Genomic DNA, 22,914 nt, shown 5'->3' with positions numbered 1-22,914 from the left:
CATCTCTTTATTTTCAGTGGTGTTTGTGAGTGTCCCCTGTGCAGCAAAATAACTTAGAGAAGCAAAAAAAAAAAAAAAAAAAAAAAAAAAAAGGGGGAATGAAGGAAAAAAAAGCTGGAGAAAAAGGGTTGAAGTAATTCAGATATTGATGTTTTAGTCTCTAACTCCACCCTAAGGGGCCTGTCTAGGTGAAAATGTCAAATGGGCCACAGGCTGGCGGCACCACTTAGCAGTGACGGTGGTAACGCAGAACAAACGGCGGCACAAAACTTCTTAAATTATAGTCTGCATGAAGCCCAAGCTAACACAATGGATATGCACTACAAACCAGCTGCACTTTGCATCTGCAGATCGCGGCGAAATGACCTGGGCTGAGTTATTTTGGCCGTAGCCGTGGAAAAGATTACTGTGAAATTTGCTGCAGGCATTCACTGTGCCCAGAAGACCCATTTTTCAGACCTTTGGGACCCCCAATGTTGAACAGTCAGTAAACATTTTCACTCAACCTGAAAAATGTTCTCGGTGTAAAGGTTTTCACAGAAACCCTGGCTTTAAATAGAAACACAAAAATTATTATGATTAACCCATTAAAGTAACAAATTGTGGTTGGTTTGCCGTTCTGTTTTGTTTTTGTTCTCGCTGTTTTTATAACTTCCATATTTGTAACGTTATTAGAAAGCCTGGCTCATTTTTTTTTTGCATCATGTTAATACGGTACACTGAAAAATTGAAACGGGAAAATGCTACATTAGGCCTCTGCTGCAAGAAAAAGCGTGTTTTTGTTCTAATATGACAAAATTTGAAAAAAAGCTGTATTAATATACATATATATTAAAAAAAGCATATATTCATATTTTTAGTCTCAGTCTTAATACATTTTTGCAACAGTCAGGAGCTTGACGTATTTATGTCATGTCTTGGCGTGAAAGAATTAAGTCTGTTTTAAAAGATTTCTGACTTTTGGAAGTGTTTTTGCTTTCAATAAATTGAGCTTGTCAGTGTAAAAAGGAAGAATGCAAACCCAGTTGAGGACCACTGCTCTAAAATAGAACTCTTCTGGTCCTGGAACAAAATGAACTCCTAAATTGGACTCGGATCTGGAGTAAAACTTTGACTGATTATTTTTTCAACCTCACTGCAAGGTGCATAATCTTTCTAGGCTTTGCTATTGAGTAGAAAAGCTACACAATCCTTGAAAAAAGTGCAGGTTAGGGAAAGGGATTTGCATGACTGTGTTTTAAAAGAAATCAACTGAGTGGGTAGAATAGCTCTTCATTCATACTAGATGGATTCCTCTGACACTCCTCACATTTTACAGTGTGACTATAGAATGCTGCTAACAATATTACATAAACAGACACTATCTTGGATATCATTTTTTGTAATCTGGTTAAAAAAAAATACACATCAGGACCCTTTTGCAAGCCAATAGGTGGCAGTAAAATCCACATGACTAAGGCTAAATAGGATGTGATCTGGAACAAATACAGACACAACACATGCAGCTTGTTGTTCCTTCCAGGTTGATTTCCATTTTCTCCCAGTAAGTTACCTACTCAGCAGTCCAAAGTAAAAAAAAAAACAACAACAACAAACAAATGGCACCAACTCGAGTTTGCTAGCTTTTCAGATCCCATTGTCCATTTTGTTGTCAGACATTGGATTTCCTCGGTCGGTTGCACGTCCTGTTTGTCAGAAGCAAACACCTGTGTTCAGCAAGAGACTTACAACCAGCTTTTATTTAGCAAAATTATGCACAACTGCTACTTTTATGGTGCATAGCTACTTTTTTCTGTGTGTGTGTGTTTATGTTTATAGACTCACAGATGGTGAACATTTTATAAGCAGCCGTTGTTTTTCCTCACAGCAACAAGTGCGGCTGTGCCAGCTCCTTGTCTCCCCCCACTATAAATACTAATGCGGTCTTGTCCGGAGCATTGCAAGCTCACTTTGCTGCCTCAAATGTAATGCATCGTATAAAGGTTTCAGCAAACACACTTTTCCATTATTGATATGCTGAGGGACAATGTCAGAGTACAGTTAGCAGCGCCGTGAAATATACCGGAGGGTTGCTGAGAGTTGCCTCATGTTCGTGGTTGCTCAAGGAAAGGCTCCAGTGCTTGTCAGCTCCACACTAATGATGCTTAAAGGTCACACGGTATTTTAGTAATTTCAGCCACACTTTGTTATTGGCACTTGTCCTCCTAGCAACAATTTCATCCAGCAACCGTCTAAACGTGGATCAGAAACTCGATGGCTAGATTAAGATCGAGCTGTCAGAGAACAGATGGATGTTGACGATGTCTGAACACAGACGGGGTGAAAAATTGTTATTTCATTTTAGCTTCAAGCAGCTGCGGTTCCTGCAATCCAACAGCCGTGATGCTGCGAGTAAATTTCATCATCTGTTTTGCGAAAACCTGTTTCAAGCGAGTGCGTTGTAAGCCGTGCGTTGCAAGCGAGAAACTTGATGGACTTTCCAATCCTCATACCACTTTAACTTATGTGTTATCATTATCTCGTTTTGTGACTTTAACAATTTTTTTGAGGGAGGGAAAAAAAAAAAAAAAACACATTTATGTGCGGACCCAGCTAACTGTGATCCTAATTTTCTTCTATTATCTTGTATCTTAGCAAATGAGTGTTTTCCCTCGTTAAACGTCACAGCAGAATGACTCGTGTACGCTCAGCGGCACCTACTGATCCAACCTGGAGCACGTCAGCTGTGATGAATACGCAGACGGAGAGGGACTGCGCCCTCCGTTAAGAAGGCAATTACACAGCTATTTCTAAACATGTGTTGGCCTGTTTTTTTTTTTTTTTTTTTTTTTTTTTTTAATTTTTAAAAATACTAAACATATTTGTTGGATTACCACTTGTACACACATTTCCCGCTGGGGTCGGATGATTCCGACATTTTGTTCTGCATTCAGTTCAGTCGTTCACCTTAAATTTCAACACCTGGACTCGAGCTGCAAAGCCTGCTACTGAATGCAGCACCAGTTCTGACCAAAACTGGCAGCGAGTCCCGCTCCGTGTGTTTCGCTGTGCTTCTCTCCACTCGCTGTTCACCTTGAACCTTGTGCCCATTAAGTGTTGCTCATTTCTCACTGCTATGACCCCTGATCCCTGCACACACACACACACACACACACACACACACACACATAGTTATCTAAAGCAGAAAAATATGCTATTTGCCACCAGACAGAGACAGACAGACACAGAATTTGTTCTAGATGAATAAACTTTTCAGCCTTGTTGTCTTTGACTACATTTTTTTTTTTATTATTATTTCAGACTAAACTTGCTATATAGATTTTTACATAAACACTTCTGGCTGCTACACAGACAAACCACGAATCTGTTTGACAGTTTATACACTTTTTAGTCAATTCATCATCTACACCTGCTTTATGATTGCAGGGCCGCAGCGGTCCACCCGTCTTGAGCGAAACACTTAAATAGAACTAAGCAAATTAGAATACAACATGGATGCCTCCCTTTAGTTTTCTTTTATGTCTTTCTTGCTGCACTGTTGTTTTTAAACCTTTTATTATTATTTTTTTTCCTCTGGCTGCACGTAGAGGAAGGTTTAGGTGAGCATCTATTTACTTACTGGGATTTCCTTCCTTATGAAGATGAACACACATTTTCCTCAAGTTTTTTTGTCTTTTCTCCTGAAAGACAGATGGGCCAGATCTTTACTTAAAATGCTCATGAATATGCAGAGAGGCGTAAATACAAATCAGTTTCATATGAATCCTGATGTGAGTGACTGTAACTAGTGACAGTATGTTATGTTTTCAGTTGGTTATATGCAGCTTTTTCTGTGCACGGATTATCTGAATGTGTCATGTGCATCTCTATGAATGGTGTGGGAATCAACCCACTGCCTCATTCTCAGATAAACAACAAAATAGAGTCTAATACACCTAATAATGCACTTAATGCCTCTGGATAAACAGCAGGTATTAAGGATGCGCATTATGATAACTTCTGCTTTCACTCTGTATCCTTTTTCCTCTTCTCCACTCCTTGTCAGAGGGGTGATTTAAGGTTTCACTGTCCTGGTTTCCACACTGAATTATGTGCTCTTGTATGTGTGTGGTAGTGTTTGTTACGCGTGTGTCTCTGTGTGTGCGTATGTGTGCTGCAGCTAAGTTGGTTAATTTGAACCTACAGGGCCTTCCCATGGCAACGCACATGATTCTTCGCTTCCTCTCTTAGCCACTAACACACAAACACTTGTGCTTGTGCTGACAATCAGGCATCCATTTCAAAGGCAAACGCTAAAAGATACAAACATGGTGCTTTTACTGGTCAGCATGAAGTAGGTTACTGCTCTTCAGAATCCAACAGGAAGGAAATGTTTTTTTGTTTTTGTTTTTTTGAAGTGGGAGAAGAAATCAAATGCATTTTGTCCGGCAAAACTGGTAAATACAGGTTGATAACTACTACTAAAAAAAGAAAAGAGGAGGATTAGAATGAAAAAAGTTCCCCCTACTCCAAGTATGACTTCTGTTTGAGAAAAAATGCACAGTATAACACGTCCTATCTTATCGGAAAGGTAGCTTTAAAGTGCATAAAATGAATCTTTCGATAAACAGAAGCACACATGCGTTGGTATCAGTTGGTTAAATCCAAATGCACAGAAGAGATGCCTGCATGCACACCAGCGCAGAACATACACCACAGCTTGTGGCGCGCGGCTCTCTGGACTCATAACATGCATGCATGGATGCAGTTTATCAAAAATGAGATCTATGTGGAACCAATTCCTTTTATTCTCTGCTGGTTCTTCACCTCTCTCCTGGCCCCTTCCCATTGTTCACCCGGTTATCAGGCTCAAGCCCACACCGCCTCACCGTGACGCCGATGCATCTGCAATCGTTTATCAAAATTAGTTGACTGAAAATAGGATTTTCCTTCTTTGTATGCGTGTGTGTGTGTGTGTGTGTGTGTGCTTGCATATGTGTGGCCCGGTCTGTTTAAGGCTCTTGGCTGAGGTCACAGAAACAGAGGGGACCTCACTGTGCCACAAAAAGGTAGCTTCTACTGTATTAACCAAGCACAGGAAGGATGGAAAAGAAAGGCAGCAATTGGGGAGGGGAAGGGAGAGAAGGGAGGGAGGCTCCGGAAAGGAGAGATCACAAAGAAAGAAAAGAAGGAAGCAGGCCACACACTGTGGCCCACATTACTGTGCGAGTGAGAGAAAGTGAGGGGCACTGACCTTACTCTCCTTTTGTGTAAACTTTGTGTGTGTGTGTGTGTGTGTGTGTGTGTGTGTGTGTGTGTGTGTGGTATCTCCCTTTTCTGGCATTTTTTTTTTATATACTTTAAACATTTACACATGTTCATAGAACAACACTCAGTGTGAAAGTCCTGTGGTGCATCGCACTAGCTTCACTTGACAATTGTATTTGTTTGTGTATACCTCAATATCATCATTTGTTCATTATTCCTGTTTGTTATTCTGGTTTTTTATCACCTGATTCTAGTTTTTTTTCTGTCTCTCTTACTCAGCTTTGGTCTTTTTGTACCTAAATTTCTTTTGGAGGGTGTGAAAAGAATCCATTTGCCATGGGACATTTTGTACCATCCATGCTTCACTTCATATTGCACCTGTTTCGTACTCACACTGATCACTGACAATGTAAAGCCATTTTCTGTAATGCAGAGACACCTTTCCTTATGTTTTCTAGGCACACAGTGCCTTTTTACGGTCTGATCAAGTCACTATGTTACGGTCAGTTGTTGTAAAAATACGTCAATTATGACGTAAAAGAAATTCTACTTCCTTATTTAACACTTATTTAAATTGGGCCTCTGTCTCTTTAACACATTTCTGCTCTTTCTGAATCTCCGCCTTCAGAAATGCATCACAACATTGCTCCTCTATTAAACCTTTTAGCAACGTTTTTAAGCAGCGCTGCACTGAGCAGGAGCTCATATGAGGAGCTCAGCAGATGCGCCGTTGCACCAGGTGTTTGCTAATTTCTGCTGGCGAGTCTGACGGAGCCGAGAGGGGGAAGCTCGGTGGCTTGGACACTGCCGCTCAGAGGAGGAGCTGCGCCTTGAAGGTGGCGCCAGGTCCAACCAGGCATTTTGGACAGCTGAATGGTTGCCATGGGAGATTGAAGGATTTTCTCAAATGTGCATGAAAGAATCAAGGCAACACTAGTTTCTCAGTGTTGACACGAAATACAAATATGTTTAAAAATAGCACCGGACCACTAGAGGGAACTCTTAGATTTTGTACAGACCGTTAAATTTTCAACCTGAGATGGTTTGGCAGTCGTTAATTATGAGAATAAAAAAAAAAAAAAAGACAGTCGAATTCACGGCAAAGAAACTTACTCATGCTCCTTCCTGGCACAGCAATTTTGCACACTTAATTGTTTTACATGTGCAACATACAACACAAAGACTCATCAAAAATGACATGTGGCTCATTAACCTGAAAGGGATTGACGTTTGACAAAATGCACTTCATTTCTTAATGTTTTTAAATCAGCCAGTGAAAAAGGAAACAGTGTGGCCACCGTTTTAGATTTACTATTACTGTGGCCTGAGGGGGTGGAAAAGTCATCATGCAAATCCTAATGTTGTGGATTCATTTCTAGCCTATCAGTCTGGGTAGGAAGCATGAATGTGAGTGTATTTAGGCGTGAGTTTTGGTGAATGTGCCTCTAGTGTAAAGTGCTTTGAGTGGCTGGAATTCAGTCCATTCACCAAATCTATTACCTGCATTCCAAAGGCCATTCTTTTTTATCACTCTACTGGTTTTGCATTAATTAGAAAACGAAATAATTTGCTAAACTAAGCAGCAAATACAGACTTTTAAGCACCCGTCTGGAAAGAAAATGTTACAATTCTCATTTTCAAAAGACAACGTTGGGCGTTCATCACCTCTCTTTGGCACCGTGACGTTGAGGACCGAAGCGGGTAGTGTTGGTGGCTGATTATCAAGGCTGTAACTCTTTCTCTTGTTACTTTTCCACATTTCTTGCAGCTGGTAATGATCACTGAGGATGACCTTAAAAGAACTCTATGATAACTATGCAATCTAGATTGTTTTAAAAAGAAAAAAAAAAGTTTCTTCATGACAAGGGTGGTCCTTTCCTCCTATTATTTTAAATGGATCATAAATACGACTCGGCTTGTTTATTGTCTTGTGATTAATTTTATGGTCTAAGTTCTTTGACCACATGCTTTAAAAGCTGGACCTAATGTGGAATAATCAGGAATCCCGGGTCCTTGTTAACTAACTTATTCAGTATGACTGTTTTGGCTTGAAATCTTGTCCTGACATTGGAAAAGCAAATTTAAAGGAGGTAGTGGTTGAATTTAGATTTAAATTCAGTGGTTGCTTTGCTCAGAGTAATAAATCTGTTTGTTTTGCGTCGTCTTTTTTTTTTTTCCCCGTCTTCCCAAAATATGATTTTCCCTCTTTAAGTAATGTTTGATGCGTCTCATTATCACTGCTGCACTGTTTGAACAGTGAGCAGCAGGAAAGTCACATTTCAGAGTCATATTTACACAACCTGAGCAATAAGTTGCACCTGATTGCTCCATTCGACATCTGGATTACACCTGATTGCTGCTTCACTGAAAGACGCGTCGGTGAAGAAATATCACAGCCTTTACAGCAGAATTAAAATGATCAGCACCTCAAAGAGGATGCAGTTGAAGAGGATCTTGAACGGTTTATCTACTTTTTGTTTTTTGGCATTTTCCTTGTTGGCTTCTCGTTAGGAGAAAAATGACAAGCAAAATTATTTCGGAGTCATTTCTTTTTGAATTCATTCAGCTTTAACCCAATTACGGTATTATGGAGAAGACACTTAAATGAGCACATCAGAATTGCCGGGGTGGGTTCCTGCAGCCGTGTGCATGACATGCAGGCAGACGTGGACTGACACACGGGAACGCAGAGAGTGGACAGACTGAGTCCTTGTTACATTAACTGCAGTCGGTTTTCGGTGTGTGTCTCTCTGTGTGTGTGTGTAGGTTACAGACAGGATTAATTTGGTGAATCTTTATCTGAAAAGATCCCTGTATCCTCCTGCACAGCTCTATTTCTTGTTCTCATTTCCACCTGAATGTAAGACGGGACGAGTGCGCGCGTGTGATCCATTGCATAGGATATTGGTCCTGGCAGTATGGAGTTCAGTTAATTCCTCCAGATACTCTTCTAGGTTGATTAAATAATCGCTGATTTAATGCGAGTGTCTGTGCGAGTGTGTTTGCGTGTGTTTCTGTATGTTAAAAGCAGGGGATGACTTGCTCTGTAAGCGAATTAAATGTAATTTCATTTTGGAAACTTTGTTCAGAAATTTGTTCAGACTCCAGTGCCATTTTCGCTCCTTCTGTCTCTCGATGTTATGCCACGCAACTTTAAGGATTAAATTTTCCTTTTTCATGCAAACTCCTACCTTGACATACTTTTAAAAGTGTCCATAAAGTTAAAAGGATATAAACTCTTAAGAGGTAAAGCAGCTCATGCATAGCTGTTCTTTAATGAATTATTTCAAGTGAAGCTGCACTGGCACTGCTTGAAGACGTTACCACACATCCCTTGCAGATGGTGAAATGCATCAGAAGGGCTCAACTCCACTACAGGACCTAAACCCTCGGATGCTTATCTGTTTCAGCCAGCTCCAGCGTGACAATCCAAAAAAAGCGAGCGGTATAAACACTTGGTTCAGCATCTGTAAATTTTTGGCTTCGGGAGAAACTTAAAGTGGACTCAGAGCCGCAGCTGAAGTGTTTAGTCGCTGCGCGGTCGCGCCATATGTTTGGTGCTGAATAAACATTCCAAATTAAGTTATTTATGACGGTATTTCCATAATTTATTGCAGTATTTTAAGAGGACAGCCATCCAGACGCATCAAACGGCCCCAAAATGTGGTGAGAATTAAAAACATAATAATTTGGGCAGATGCTCATTTCATAGAAAGTTGAGGAAGTCCAGCAGAACCACAAAACTCTAAAACTAAAAAATAAAAAAGTTAAATCAGAGTTTTGATATATAAAATGATGAAATCTAGCCCGTTTTTCAGTGAGCGTATTTTCTCCGACTAACACCAGTAAGGTCATGTAGCCCATTAAATCGAACCCCATACGGGACACAAAGGCTTTCTGCTAAGAGCTGCTTGTGCATTAGAGCAGAAACTGACCAAGCTGATTGGGAGTTATTAAACCGCTAAATGTTTTATATGCAACTCCTCGTACTCTTAAATGTGGCTGATTTCAGTTGCTTTCTAACTGTGATAAAACCTCCAGAAGCTGGCGACTTGTCAGATTTGATTTGTAATGTCAATCTGTGATTTTCAGTGTTTACTCTCTTCCTCGCATGATTTTAAAGGTACCAGTAGAAATCTGGAAAATTGGGAATTTGATATAGCCATTGTTTTTTTTCGTCCATCTGTCCATCCATTTGTCCATCCATCCATTTGTCCATCCATCTATTTGTCAATCCATCTATTTGTCCGTCCATCTATTTGTCCGTCCATCTATTTGTCCATCCATGTGTTTGCCTGCTCATTCTTCCATTATCACGCCATCCTCCCATCCATCTATTTCTCCATCCATCTATTTGTCCATCCATCCATTTGTCCATCCATCTATTTGTCCGTCCATCTATTTGTCCGTCCATCTATTTGTCCATCCATGTGTTTGCCTGCTCATTCTTCCATTATCACGCCATCCTCCCATCCATCTATTTCTCCATTATCCTTCCATCTATCTAGCTCCTGTTTACCCCAATGAAATCTGATAACTCTCCAAACCAAAAGTTAATGTTTTCTTTACAGCACAGGAAATAATTATTTAGAACAATAAAAGTAACTGTACCAATCACACTTTTTGTTTTTAGGTCGTTCGGAGTGCAGAAAGTACTTTTTTTCCCCTTTTTTTTTCTGTGTTGTAGCCTCAGGAGAAATAACTGTTATGACTATTTGACATATTGATAAATGTTATGAATGTGTATTCCTACCATATCCCCATTCATTTGTCCACCCATCCAACATTTATTTTATTTTTTTTATAATAAAAAACAACCATCCTGGTGTTGAGCACCACAACTTGTTCTAATTTGTCACATCATAAAGCTGATAATGCTGTTCTATCTTTTGGAGCATACTTTAACACCCAAAAACTATATTTGCACCATATAATAGCGGGATCACGTTTAAAGAGACGTTTGAAACTCCACAATTTAGCGCTGCATAAAACACTCGTCCTTTCTTTAGTTGTCTACAGCAACTTTCTAGATTCAGTTGGGGACTTTGCTTTGGCTTGAATAACTCCAATACTTTTCCTCACCATTGAACACCTCTGGGTTTTGACTGTGCATCTATCTTTCTGGATGTGTGTATGTGTGTGTGCGCGTGTGTGTGTGTGTGTGTGCACACCTTACCCTATGTTTATGTGTATGTCAGAGGGTGTTGTGTTGGTGCCACATAAACGATTATAGGGCGCAGATAAATAGACATCATTAAGCCTCTGAACTGTAATTATCGTCGGCCCTTTTTGGGGAGGCTGAGGTGAGTGGGAGAGGCCAGGTATCAGTAATAAATCAGCAAAACACACACAGATGCCCACACAGTTTGCTAGTTAGCACCAGTGCATCCTGCCCAGAAACCTCGTCGACTCATATGAAGACAAGGGTGTACGGTTCTGAGCATTAGACTTCATGTTTACATAATATTACGTGCGTTGAGGCATTTGAGCATTTTACATTTCCACAAACATCAAGCCAACCAGCCGCTGACTGAAAAGGAAGTTGGGAGACCATGAACCCAATATGTGCGCAAACTGTCCTTTCCTGTGTAATTGACACTTGAACCATACCCTCACAGTTATACACATTGTGCTATCTTTCTGGCCCAGGTTCAGGGTAGTGAATGTTTCCCCTAACACACTTCTTGAATCATGGCCTCAAATCCAAATCGAGCATTGCTTCATTAGCTGGTGGAAGCAAATATTTTCAGGTGTACGTGTGTTGCAACGAGGGGCAGCTGTGGGGCCATATGCGAGTGATTTAGGAACTCGGAGGGAAACCGAATTCTGATGACAGACGCACTGTTTGGCTTGCAACACTAGTCACACATACACTTGTGCACATACACACAGGAAGCATACATCAATCAATCACCTGGCTCTGTCTCTTTACATGTGGTGACCGTATGGTGAGCTCCCCATGCACTCGCAGGAACACACAAGCTCTGGCTCGGTGCGCTGCTGAGGATTTGATCATGGAGGTGTCCTTCTGTCTAATCTCAGGTCGTCATAAAGCACATGTTCCACAGAGAGTCTTGAGATTAGCTCAGCTGTTTATTGCATGTATTAGGTCGTTGGGCAATCAAGAAATTTCCTGTCCAAATCCAGACTGAAAAGAGCCAAAAGAATCAAGGAAGTAGCCACCGCAAAATACTCCAACCTTGCCGTGTGCTATTTAGGAGAGCATCTTCTCACAGCCGTGGGGTTTTCGACCTCATCATGTTCACCCTGTGTGGCGCCCAAAAGACTTGGAAGATTTGTAACTGGATGTGCAAAACCAAATACGATTTAAGTGATGGCTGTTTGTCATTTAAATAAGGGGTTGAAGACAATGTTCATATGTGTGTAGAAAAATCATTACATTTGTTGCGGTTGTTTGCCTTTAATTATCCGTGTCTACGTAAATCAGCTCTCTGCAATTTGGGTTACTAATCACTGCCACATTAGTTGTGGGTAAGAAAATATGATTTTTCTACTGAGGACTGAAATCAAATATATATATATATATATATATATATATATATATATATATATATATATATATATATATATAAACTATTTTAATGCCTCATTATGCCTAGAAATTGATATTTTAAAATGTACTGTTTTTTTTTGTTAAATTTTTTTTGTTTTGTTTTGTTAAATTATTTTTTATTTGTGGGGTGCGGCGCAGGGATAGAGCCATATATTGAGGCCTTAATCCTCGACCCTGCCGTAACAGTTTCAAGTCCCGGTCCGTTGACCTTTGCTGCATGTTTTCGCCCCTCTTTCTTAACCCGTCTTCCTGTCAATTCACCATCTCTCTGCATGAAGAGCCAAAAAAAAAATCCTTAAGAAAAAAAAGTATATTTCCATTTTCTTCATGTCTGTTTGTCCGTTTGCCAGCTTGTACTGTGTACAAATTTGGGTGGTCCCAATTGTTGTGTACTTTCAAAAGAGATGACGTCCCATGTTAGGTGGTGAAATTTGTTTTGCACATGACTTTGGACTGAAGCGGTTGGGTAATTCTGCATGTTTGCATGTGTGGGATCCCAAAAGAATCATAAAGTGGTTTATTGGGCTTTGACACTTGCAGTAAAGAAATTTCCAATAAATAAATAACCCAAACAGAGCAGCGTCTACTGGGCTCTTATGCTTTTAGCTGGCAGCACCAAGCAGATGTTAAGTGGAGGTGATCAGAGTGGCTCCATCTGTAGCTCTGCTCTGAGATTACCAACAGCCTGGTTGAAGTGAGGCCCTCATCTGTGTTTTTATCCAGTGAATCTGGATGTTCTGAGATTTTTTTCCTGTGTCATGCATAACTCCCAGCTGTGTCATGAACACCACATAATAAAAAGTTAGCACTAGTGAGAGCAGGAATAGTTTTTGGGAAAGAAGTAAACTTCTTTTTGGGTCTACTGTTGCTTAAAAAAAAAAATCATTCTGCATACTGTCAATGATTAAGATGCTTGATTTTGTTAACATTTACTCTCTTTCTTTGCTACCGCCTTGAAGGTTAACTGCATCTGCTTGTGTCGCACCACAGCCTAGTTTACTTGTATATTCATGGAAACCAGCCTGATTCATATTTTCCACCATATTGCGTCAAAAGCACTTGTAATCGTTTGCCATTGGAAGTTAGCTTTCAACGCAATACTTTATCGCGTGTCGTTTTGGCGCAACAGTTGCAGATCTCTCCGTGGCTGAGAGCAGGATTTAAAAGACTGAAGAGAGGAGAAAATAAATACAAGAGATGTGGGATGATGAAATTTTATTTTAATAACCGAAAGAGAGAAGGAAATGGTTTGCGAGACTGAGGAACTGAGTCACAGAGGAGAAAGATGAGGTATGCTGTCCTCGCAGGGTCATAAAGGTGGTGAGTGGGGCCAGAGGCTTAATGGGATGGAGAAACGTTGTGATTGGCTCATTACTGTGATGGAGCACATTGCCACAACAATTGGCCTTTTCACCCCACCCACACCCCCCACCGCCACCACTTCACGCCGTTCTTTGCACACACTGCTTTTGTATGCACCGCTGCGCCGTGAACTGCAGAGGTGTGTAGATGAAGAAGCATACGCTCGTACAGCAAAAGTCAAATACTGGCCCTCTGCAGTTCTCAGCGACACTTTCTATTGCTGCAAGGTGAAAGTCTAAGTCATTCATTTGCATGTCTTGCAAGCAGCACTTTGAAAAAAATAAAAATAAAAGCAAACCCAGAAGGATCTCGGGAGTCGCACATATCCACTTTTCTTTTTTCTTTTTTGACACAAACATATTCCATTGAATGAGCTTATTTAACTTTTCAGACTGTGTTTATTTTGGGGAAAAGATGAATGTGTTCAGTATTGTGTCAAATTGGCAAATGAGAGCTCATCGTTCTTCAGCCACAAAGCCAAGGTGGTCGTTCTCTCTGCCTGTCTCATAACCTCATCTTCCAGTTCAGTCATCTGTGGCATGCCCATTAAAAGGGAATTATTTCAAATTAGGCAAAAATTGTCGGCACCGTTTGCGCTTCCATTCTCGTTATAACTTATAATGTCTCCCCATATTTGTTTGCTCGCATTTGAAAGTTTCACATCAAGTTGCTAATGCTGCACATCATGCTGTCTCTTTGCAGCGACGCAGAGGCAGTGGGGTTTTCTGTGCAAACTGCCTGACCACCAAGACGTCGCTCTGGAGGAAAAACGCAAACGGAGGCTACGTCTGCAACGCATGTGGTTTATACCAAAAACTGCATTCGGTAAGTCAGACACAAACACTTTGTGGGTGCAGATTAGTCTATCACAGACAGACTAATGTGAGACGAAAGGTTTATGGCGTTTTAAGTTGAAAACAATTTAAATATTTAGATGAAACTTGTCATCGACCACTAAGAGGAAAATAGTCAAGAAATACGCCCTTAGTATTTGTAAAATGATCAAAACCCCAGAGAGTGGTCTCTGGGTGTCATTACTCGTTTCACTGCCAGACTGTCAGCAATCCGTCCCTATGAGCATTAACAACATGTCTGAGAGGAAGTGCAAATAATCCACTCATCTGCGTTGTCTGCGGTGTTCATGATGGCAGCCGAGGCCTTCATTTGATGTGCAGAGTAATCTAGAGGCACGTTAGTCAAATGCTAGAACTGAAAAACACAAAAGTAAGGCAAAGGTAAAAAAAACAAAAAAAACAAGTGATTGAAATCAAAGTAATGTTATATTTTAGATTTCATGTAAGAATTAAATTTAAATGTGAGCCTTAAAATTTCTTTGTCAAACATTTGTAATAAGAAATTGTATTTTCTTTAGTTGCTATGGTGGAAAAAAATTACACAAGAACCATTCTGCCTAATACTTTTTTTGTAATTTCCCCCTTTCCGCCTCTAATGTTGCTTAAATTGCCTGTCCGATAAGTAATAAGTGCGCTGAATTAAATTTCCAAAACAGTTTATATTATGAGGAAATCATACAGGAGTAAAGTTTTTGCAATAAGTAAAAGCAAATTTGTCTGAGTGATGGAAATTAATTTGAAGGGCTGAACTGCCATCCACTCATATGAGACTCATAAAGGAAAGGTTGTTCATTGCCATTTTATGGACTGCTGTGTCTTAGTGCGCACGCAGGGTGGCTTTGTCCACTAATTATTATTCTTCCTATGTGGCCAATTAGCATGCGATGCAAATGAAATTGTGCATAATGCAGTTAAATGCTTAGTATCTGTTTGACTCTCACTGTGAAAAAGTAACACTGTAGCAGAGGAAAAAAGAAAAAAAATGTTTTGTTAATTTGGCGAGTGCCGGGAGTTTGGGGAGCCTTTCGGCGGTCGCAGCGAGCCAGTTCCTCGGCGTAGGAAATGTGATGGAATGGATGGAGTTTACCATCAAAGCCTGGGGAAAGTCGATGGAAATCCCAAATTTAATTAGACCGCATGAAGTTCAGCTGAGATAAAGAGCCAGCTTGATTTTTAGTTGACTTGAGGATATCAAGCTTATTCAGACATCCTCTCAAGGTATTCAGCCTAATTATGCACTTTACAAATAATATCAGAGTCGTTCAGAGCCTCAAACTTTATAATGTGTGTAGCCCTGACTTTAAAACAGGCTTTCTAGAGAGTTAGGAAAAGTCTAGAACTTAATGATTTTCTGGCTTTGAAAGAATATGTGAATACAAAATAGGAGTCAGGACAGTTTTTTTTTTTGTTTTTCAAACTTAATCCCCGATCAGATAAAATGATCTGCTCTCTTTCCCTCTTTCAGATTTTACTTGATCTCCTTCTTTGTGTTTTTACTTTCTTCTTTCCTTCCTTCCTTCATTGTGCTCTTTTTCTTACCTTCCTTTTATTTTGCTCTTCAAGGGTTGCCTTTTTGTCTTGTATCCTTCTCTGTATCCTCTGTCGATCTGTGTGGCCTACCTCCCTTCTTTCCATCTTTACTTCTTTCTTTGTGTCCTTTCATCTGTTCTTACTAGTGTCCTTTCTCCCTTCTGTCTTTTCTTCCTTTATTGCTCATTCCCTTGTTTGTATCTGACTGTCCTTCCTGTTTTCTTTGTTTCATTCTTCTTCCCTAAGAAGGAAGCTTCCTTCCTTCTTCCTTCCTTTGAAAACGTTGAGTTTCGGAACACAATATTTACATGTAGGATCCCCATTAAAAATGCATTGGAAATGCTTTGAAGTGAAATAAAGAAAAGAAACATTGTTAATGAATGAATGAGTGGGTTGACCATACTACAAGCCTGTTGACGAGTCACTGAAGAAGGCACTGAGGAAAGAAGCTACCGCATCGTTTCCTCTTTCCTACCCCCAAAGATGTCCTTGGTTCAACCCGTTCATCTCATCTGCTGCTCCAATCACGTCCCGGCTCCCTCCACTCTTGGCAGTCCTCACGACAACCATATTTTATATCCTATAATAAAAGTTTTATACGCTCTACACACATTATTAGAGAGGATAGCAGCTAGTAAAACACTTGAGAGTCCGAGAGGGGAAGGGAGAGTTATGAATAAAGAGGGGGAAACAGGCAGATGGAGAGAAATGACGAGTAAGAAGAGGAGTGGAAAGATAAATAAAGTTAGAGGGGAAAAAAATGGAGGAAAAGATAAAGGCAGCATGAGGATAATGAAGGGGCAGGGGGCGACTGAAGAGTGAGAGATGGAGCCTGTCGCAGAGATTAAGCGAAAATGCAGAATCCTACATTTCAAGAACAGATGGAAACAGATGGAAGGACTGATAAATAGAGCAAGAATTATGCCTAATGGCAGTAAGTCAGCCTAGGTATTATACCATCTATCTCTATTTATACGAAAGCGCAAAACATCACAACTGCCTTGTTTGATTTGAACATCTCACATTCACAGGATTAGTAGCTCAACAACCGGAGAACTGAATATTTTCCTTATTATTATTATTATTAACTGCAGCTCCTATGATGACTAAGCCTTCTTTACCAATGAGATTAATAATTCCGACTTACTCAGAACAATATATGTTGGTTACAGAAAGTAACCCTAATTTCTGAAACATATGAGGTGACTTGCCTGCATTTATGTAATTCTGGGGGCAACTTTATGTCAAAAATGTGTTTTTAAAATAAAAATCTGAGAAGTGTGGCTTGCTTGTATTCAGACCCTTTAGTCAATACATTGGAGGATTGTACCAAGGTTGTCTGCAGTTGTAGCTGAAGTTCTTATCAGCTTTGCACACGTACATGCTGAAGGTTTTATCCATCCTACTTGGGTAAAATTGCTCAAACTCAAATGAAACAGAGATCATCAGTGCGCATTACTTTCCACACCTTGCCACAAATGATCAATTCATTTTAGATCGGGACTTTAACTGCACCATTTTAACACATTTAAACAATTTACCTCTAGTTTTATCTTTAGGGGTATTGACCCGCTGGAAGTGAAACTCGTAACATGATTTGTTCCAGGATTGTCCCTTATTGGTTGAGTTATACCGATATGAAGTCACTCAGGTGGGACTTTTTACTAATTGGGTTACTCATTAAGTTTGTCTGTTGTTGTTTTTGTTTGCTTTTGAGTTTGCAGATTAGAGTAAAAAAGGGGGGTGACTACAGATATCGTCCACCTTAATATAATGCACTAGTTTGTGTTGACTGTTCACCTAAGGTCCTAATAAAATACATTTAAATGTTTATTGTGTATATTTATTTTTACAAGGTGCAGTATGTTCCATAAGAAAAAAAAATTAAAAATCTGCAAATTGGCAAAAAATAGCTTTGGGGTGAATCAGGTAGCAAATAAGAAAGTCATGTGATATTTGGCAACATCAAGGATCCTTTATTGTCATTATGTGGTCACATGTAATGAAATTCTGTTTGGTTGCAGTAGTTTGAACCACCATGTCATACCAAATACTGCCTTATAGACCTGTCACTCAGACTGCAGCTTTAATTTTTTATAACCTGTCACGCTTACAAAGCTCTGTTGCCATCAAGTTCTTGCACCGTCATAGAATAATTCGTCTGTAATTTCCCCTGTGCATCGCGTTGTGGGAAAACTGCGTCCATCATCAGACCGCCGACAAATCGATTGGTCTTCCAGTATTAGTTGTTTCTGTCAGCTTCTACTGTCAGCTGATTCAAATCCCAGCTCTGCAGTCTGGAAGCGGTTCTCTCATGCTTGCTTTCTTTCTCCTTCCTCTTTGTTCCTGACCTCTTTCTCCTGTGGTTTCTCAGCTTGCCGCTTCCCACTTGTGATTTATCTCCCCCCCCTTGTTTACGTCTCTCGTGAAAGAAAAACAAACAGGAAAACTATAGAGAATTAGAGAAATGTCTGTGTTATAATTTAGGCAGTGTTTAGGCTGCCACTTCTCCCAGTGGTGCAATCTTGTTTAGGATATTGATTCAGACTTCTAAATTGTGTATAAAATCTTCAGAGGGACAGTTCCTCTGTTAACAGTGGAGACGCTTTGCATTTTGTTGAAGTACAGTGTAAACAAAAAAAAAAAAATGCAAAAACGCATTGTGGACTTTTGGCTAGGACAGCTTAATAAGGTATTCTTCTTTTTACTAGAAAAATGGAGCTGAGGACCTTTGCATTTTTAATCACTGAAGTTATTGTTTATTTTAACAATTGCCAGATCAACTAGACTACAAGCCAAAAATGACACATTTCCCCCCCCCTTTCACCTGACTGAGTCAGACAGACTTTTCCAAACCCAGAGCTTCTCACATCAGGATTTCTGCAAGTTTCAATAAGTTAAATTGTGCAAGCAGTGTAGACATGCCAATTAGCACATTATTGGAAAGTTTAGAAGAAAGCTTGTTAGAAGGTGAATAAAAAGCATGAGAGCTTCATCAAGTTGTTTTCCATCAGGAAAACAACCATAAATATAGAGTCTGATTACAATGCAATGGCTTAGATCAAAAAATATTCATTAGTTAGGATTGCCTAGTCAAAGTTCAGGCCCAAAATCAATCAAAAGCATTTGCCAGTGCTGTTAATCACAAATGTTCCCCATCCAATCTGGCCAAGTTTGAGTTATTTCGTGAAGGGAAAAAATAGAAAATAATTCCGTCTGTAGATTTATAAAATTCACACTAAAATTCATACTACGAAATACTTGTTCAAGGTCTTGATTCGGGTGAGAATGCCAATGCAGAAACATTAAAAAAAAAGTTTAAGGAGTTTAAATTTATAAAAAGAGTAAATTTTAAATAAACCTGAGGTTTTGAGGTTTGTTGCACTGATGCAGTTTTTGTCATAAATAACTAAATATGCACCAATAATTAGCTTCAGCAGTTTAGCAGGAAGAACATGAAGCATGTGTTCAGAAATGCTTTTGACAGCTGGAGAAGGAACTGATTAAATTCTTAGCAACTGTGCAATTTTTACTCTTCAAAATTCTGCACGCCTGTGATGTTCTCCTTTTCTCAATTTGTAAATTTTAAATGTATTTTTAAATTTGCGTTGACACATGTAATGTGCAGTTTGACCCTTATGAGTGTGGGATGCACTTCTCAAAGTAGAGCTAAGCTCGTGTCCTGGGGGCAAACTGAGATTACAGAAGATGTGAGTGTGCCCCCTTGTGTTTAGGGCAAGAAGCACAGCTTTCAGAGGTGGTGGTTATGTTGGTCTTAAAGAATTATGTAAAACAAAATTACAGGTTTCTAACATCTAATGACTGATGCATTTTCAACAATGAAAAAGATATGCTGACTTGATTGATCAGTTTGATTTGATAGACACTCACAGAAGCCTTTCAATCACTGAATAAGTTATTTATTGAATGTCATTGTAGTCAAGTATAGCTGGTGTATGTACACTTGACATGTATTAGTCAAATCAGCAGCATTACTCGCACAACAGAGCGGGGGAACTCAGTAATATTCCTGTGTGTCTCCTTTTATTTGTAGACTCCGAGGCCCCTGAACATCATCAAGCAGAACAATGGCGAGCAAATCATTCGACGGCGGACCCGAAAGCGTTTGAACCCCGACACTTTGTCGTCCGAGAACCCGGCCCCAAAACAGCAGCGAATCACCAGCGAGGAGCGCCTGAACGGTGAAGAGTTGGACACCAGGAGCTGCCCTTCAGTGAAAAGCCAGCAGCCTTCCCCTCGCTCACGCTCCCCGCGGTCCACTCAAGCCTTCTTAGCCAATCAGACTCTTGAGATCCACAGGCGCATGCCTCCCCTCCTCCTTCCCTCGCATCCTTCCCCAGGATCCATGGTGGCCGAGAGCAACGGGGGCATCACAGACGGGGGATTAACGTCAAAGCTAGAAGTGGGGAAAGGAGGAGGATCGGAGAGGGGAAGCCCAATTGAAAAGTACATGCGTCCGTCCAAACCCTCTAGCTACTCTCCTCCAGGTTCGCCAATAGAAAAATATCAATATCCGCTTTTGCCATTACCTCTTCCATTGACCCTGTCACCTGATTTGACACCTGAATCTGATTGGCTCAGATTTTGGACCAAGTATAAGATGGCAGCCACCTCTGGGGTCCCTGGTAGCATCAGTAATCTGAGTAGCCCCAGTGGGATTGGAACCAACGCCCATCATCTTGGAACCATGGTGACCCCTGTACAATATCACCAGCAAAGCTACACGGTGCCTTACTGTGCTTCCCCTTACTCCCCTCTGCCGCCTCCTCCAGCCCCTTCTCACTACCCTCCTCCGCCTCCTCATCACGCCCAAACGTTATCCTCTGCGTCACCGGAGAACGACACTCCTTTGGATCTCGCAATAAGGCAACGAGACACGAGCAACGCAAATATGTATGTGTCTAACGGTTCTGAAAGAAAAAGGAAGGAGTCGCCCCAAAGTGAGACCTCGATGGGAAACTGGAAAGGTGAGAAAGAGCGCGAAGAGATGGCGGAGGAAGGAAAGCGCGAGTCGAGCATCGTGTCGAACTGCTCGAAGGCAGACGCAGCCACACAAGACGACCTCGCCAACCGCTGCACTCACTGTGGCATCTACTTCCTGGACGAGGTCATGTACGCCCTGCACATGAGCTGCCATGGCGACAAGGAACCGTACCAGTGCGGGTTTTGCCTCCACGTATGCGCGGACCGCTATGACTTCACCACGCACATACAGAGGGGCTTACACAAAACGCTGCCGCCGCCGCCACCGCCGCAGCAGCAACAGAAGGATCACACACCAGACGGCAAAAGTCTCCATGTAATGGCAGCACCGGAGTGTCGAAGTCAGACACCTGCGCCGAAAGATGGAGGGATCACAAGCGAAGATGATGAAGTCATGAGTACAGATCACGATGGCCAAGAAAAGGAAGATACAGACAGTGGAAGTATACAAGAAGTCGAAAAAGAGCAAGAAAGAAGTAAGGAATTATGTGGGAAAACGGCGTTGGATGATGAGAAATCCCCGGAGATAACAACTGTGGCAGAGTCTACGAAGTTAGATGGGCTCACTGATGGAAATTAAATGACTCACAAAACATTGATAACATGTTATTGGAGTATTAGGCTCTATGTTCCTGAAGGTTTGCTCATTTCCTAATGGGCGTACCTTAAAAAGCACTCCCACTGTCAAAGGCTCAGAGAAATATATTGCAGGACCCAGGTGAACTACAGCTGGGCAAGGGGACACACGGCCTGAATCCTCCGGTGAGTTACTGCTTACCTGACAGATTTGTGGCATGGAGTCAACAGGGTGCTGGCATCCAGCTGAAATCACTTTTCAGAAACAGCCGATCTGTGCGCATTCACATAGGAGGATCGGAGGCTGGACTAACATAGCCATCAAACAAGAGCAAAAAAACAAACAAAAAAAAAAACAACAACAACTCGAAGTATAACACTTGAACTTTGCTGTGTTGATTTCATCTGCTGCATTTACCCTTTTTATTTCAGAACAGCCAGATGTGATCTGGTGAGAACTGCTGCGCTTTTGCCCAGAACATGTTTATTTTTCCTCTCAAGTGGATCTCAAAAACCAAAAAAACAACAACAACAACAAAAAAAACACTTTGTTTTGAGTATTTTCAAACTGGTTTGCTTGAAACCAGCTAGGGCTTATCTGCGGTTCAGATGGTACGAAATTGACCAGTTTCCTTCACTTTATCCCTTGCTGTTTCTCAAACTGATCCTGGATCAATGCAAAATCTACACGGTGGCTGAAAACTAGTCCTAACCCCTTTTTGAAACTGCTTGAATCCAGGTCAAACTGTTAAAACTGGTCTAAAGTCTTCATCTGTTTGGATGGAAAAAAAAACAAACTAAGACTTTATTTTTTACTTTCCACTGTGCCATGATACTAGCTATGTGCCTGGCTGCCTGCCTAAATAGAACAACCATTTATTAACCTGCTTGACATTTATATTAATGATATGAATAATAATAATAATGGAAATAAGAAGAAGAACCATGATGGCGTCATTAATCGAAAATGCAATTTGCTACATTTTCTTATTTGTCGTTTTGTAAAGGTAAAAAAAAAAGCTTTTTAAAGGAAATGGTACTATAAAAATTAGTCTATTTTAGTTCTCTTTTTTTTTCCTGTTTTTGTGTCTTCAATGAGATTTGTTACGTTGATGAAAGCCGTCTAACAAAAATGAAAACTGGTACAGCAGAGGAGGGGGTTGCGTGCGCACTTGTGCGTTTGTTTTACTGCATTTACAGTGTGTGTATGTGTGAGGATCGAAGGTTTTCCGTCCCTAAACGATGATGTAAACACAATGAATGCTCAGTTTCTTAGTCCTCAGGGGTCACACGTGCACACCAACCTGCCTTCATCACAGCATGTGACACATCATTTGTACACATCAAAGGCTTGGTGAGATAAGTGTTTTTAGCATGTTACGTCTTGTTTTCTTTGGTTCTTCCTATATATGTTTTTATTGTGTGTTGTTTTTTTTTTGTTTGGCAATAGGCCAGTGTTTTTTTTTTTTTTTTTTAGGTTATAACTTTTCTTAATGTCTACATGTGTTTAAGTTACTAAGTGTATTAGAGAGACTTCAGTAATTAGGGAGCAAAACCCAACATTTTATCAAACTGATCAACTTTTTTGGGTTAACTGTATAAACTAGTCTTAAGAGATTCTTGCCTACAGTGTTTTATGTCTTATTGTTCAGAGTTTAAAAAAAAAAGTTACCTTTACGTAGCACATTATAGCATCTTCATAATTATGGAACATCTGTTGCCTTTATAATGGATGGAAACTGTTACTTTTTTTTTTTCTTACCATAA

The 22,914-nt window shown here is 40.4% G+C and overlaps 1 protein-coding gene across 4 annotated transcripts in view; it reads left to right on the top strand.

Moving 5' to 3' along the window:
* trps1 (trichorhinophalangeal syndrome I) overlaps positions 1-22,274 on the top strand; it is a 127,480-nt gene extending 105,206 nt beyond the window's left edge. For all 4 annotated transcript variants that reach the window (XM_007564880.2, XM_016677928.1, XM_016677929.1 and 1 more), the window contains 2 exons: positions 13,886-14,008; positions 19,622-22,274. In XM_007564880.2, coding sequence (XP_007564942.1) covers positions 13,886-14,008; positions 19,622-21,151 — 1,653 coding nt within the window. In that variant the 3' untranslated portion in view covers positions 21,152-22,274. The remainder of the gene's footprint in view (positions 1-13,885; positions 14,009-19,621) is intronic.
* The last annotated feature ends 640 nt before the right edge of the window (positions 22,275-22,914 follow it).

Source organism: Poecilia formosa, unplaced genomic scaffold (assembly GCF_000485575.1).
Source record: "Poecilia formosa unplaced genomic scaffold, Poecilia_formosa-5.1.2 Scaffold169, whole genome shotgun sequence".
Lineage (NCBI taxonomy): Eukaryota > Metazoa > Chordata > Actinopteri > Cyprinodontiformes > Poeciliidae > Poecilia > Poecilia formosa.
This window is presented reverse-complemented; position numbering and strand designations above follow the sequence as displayed.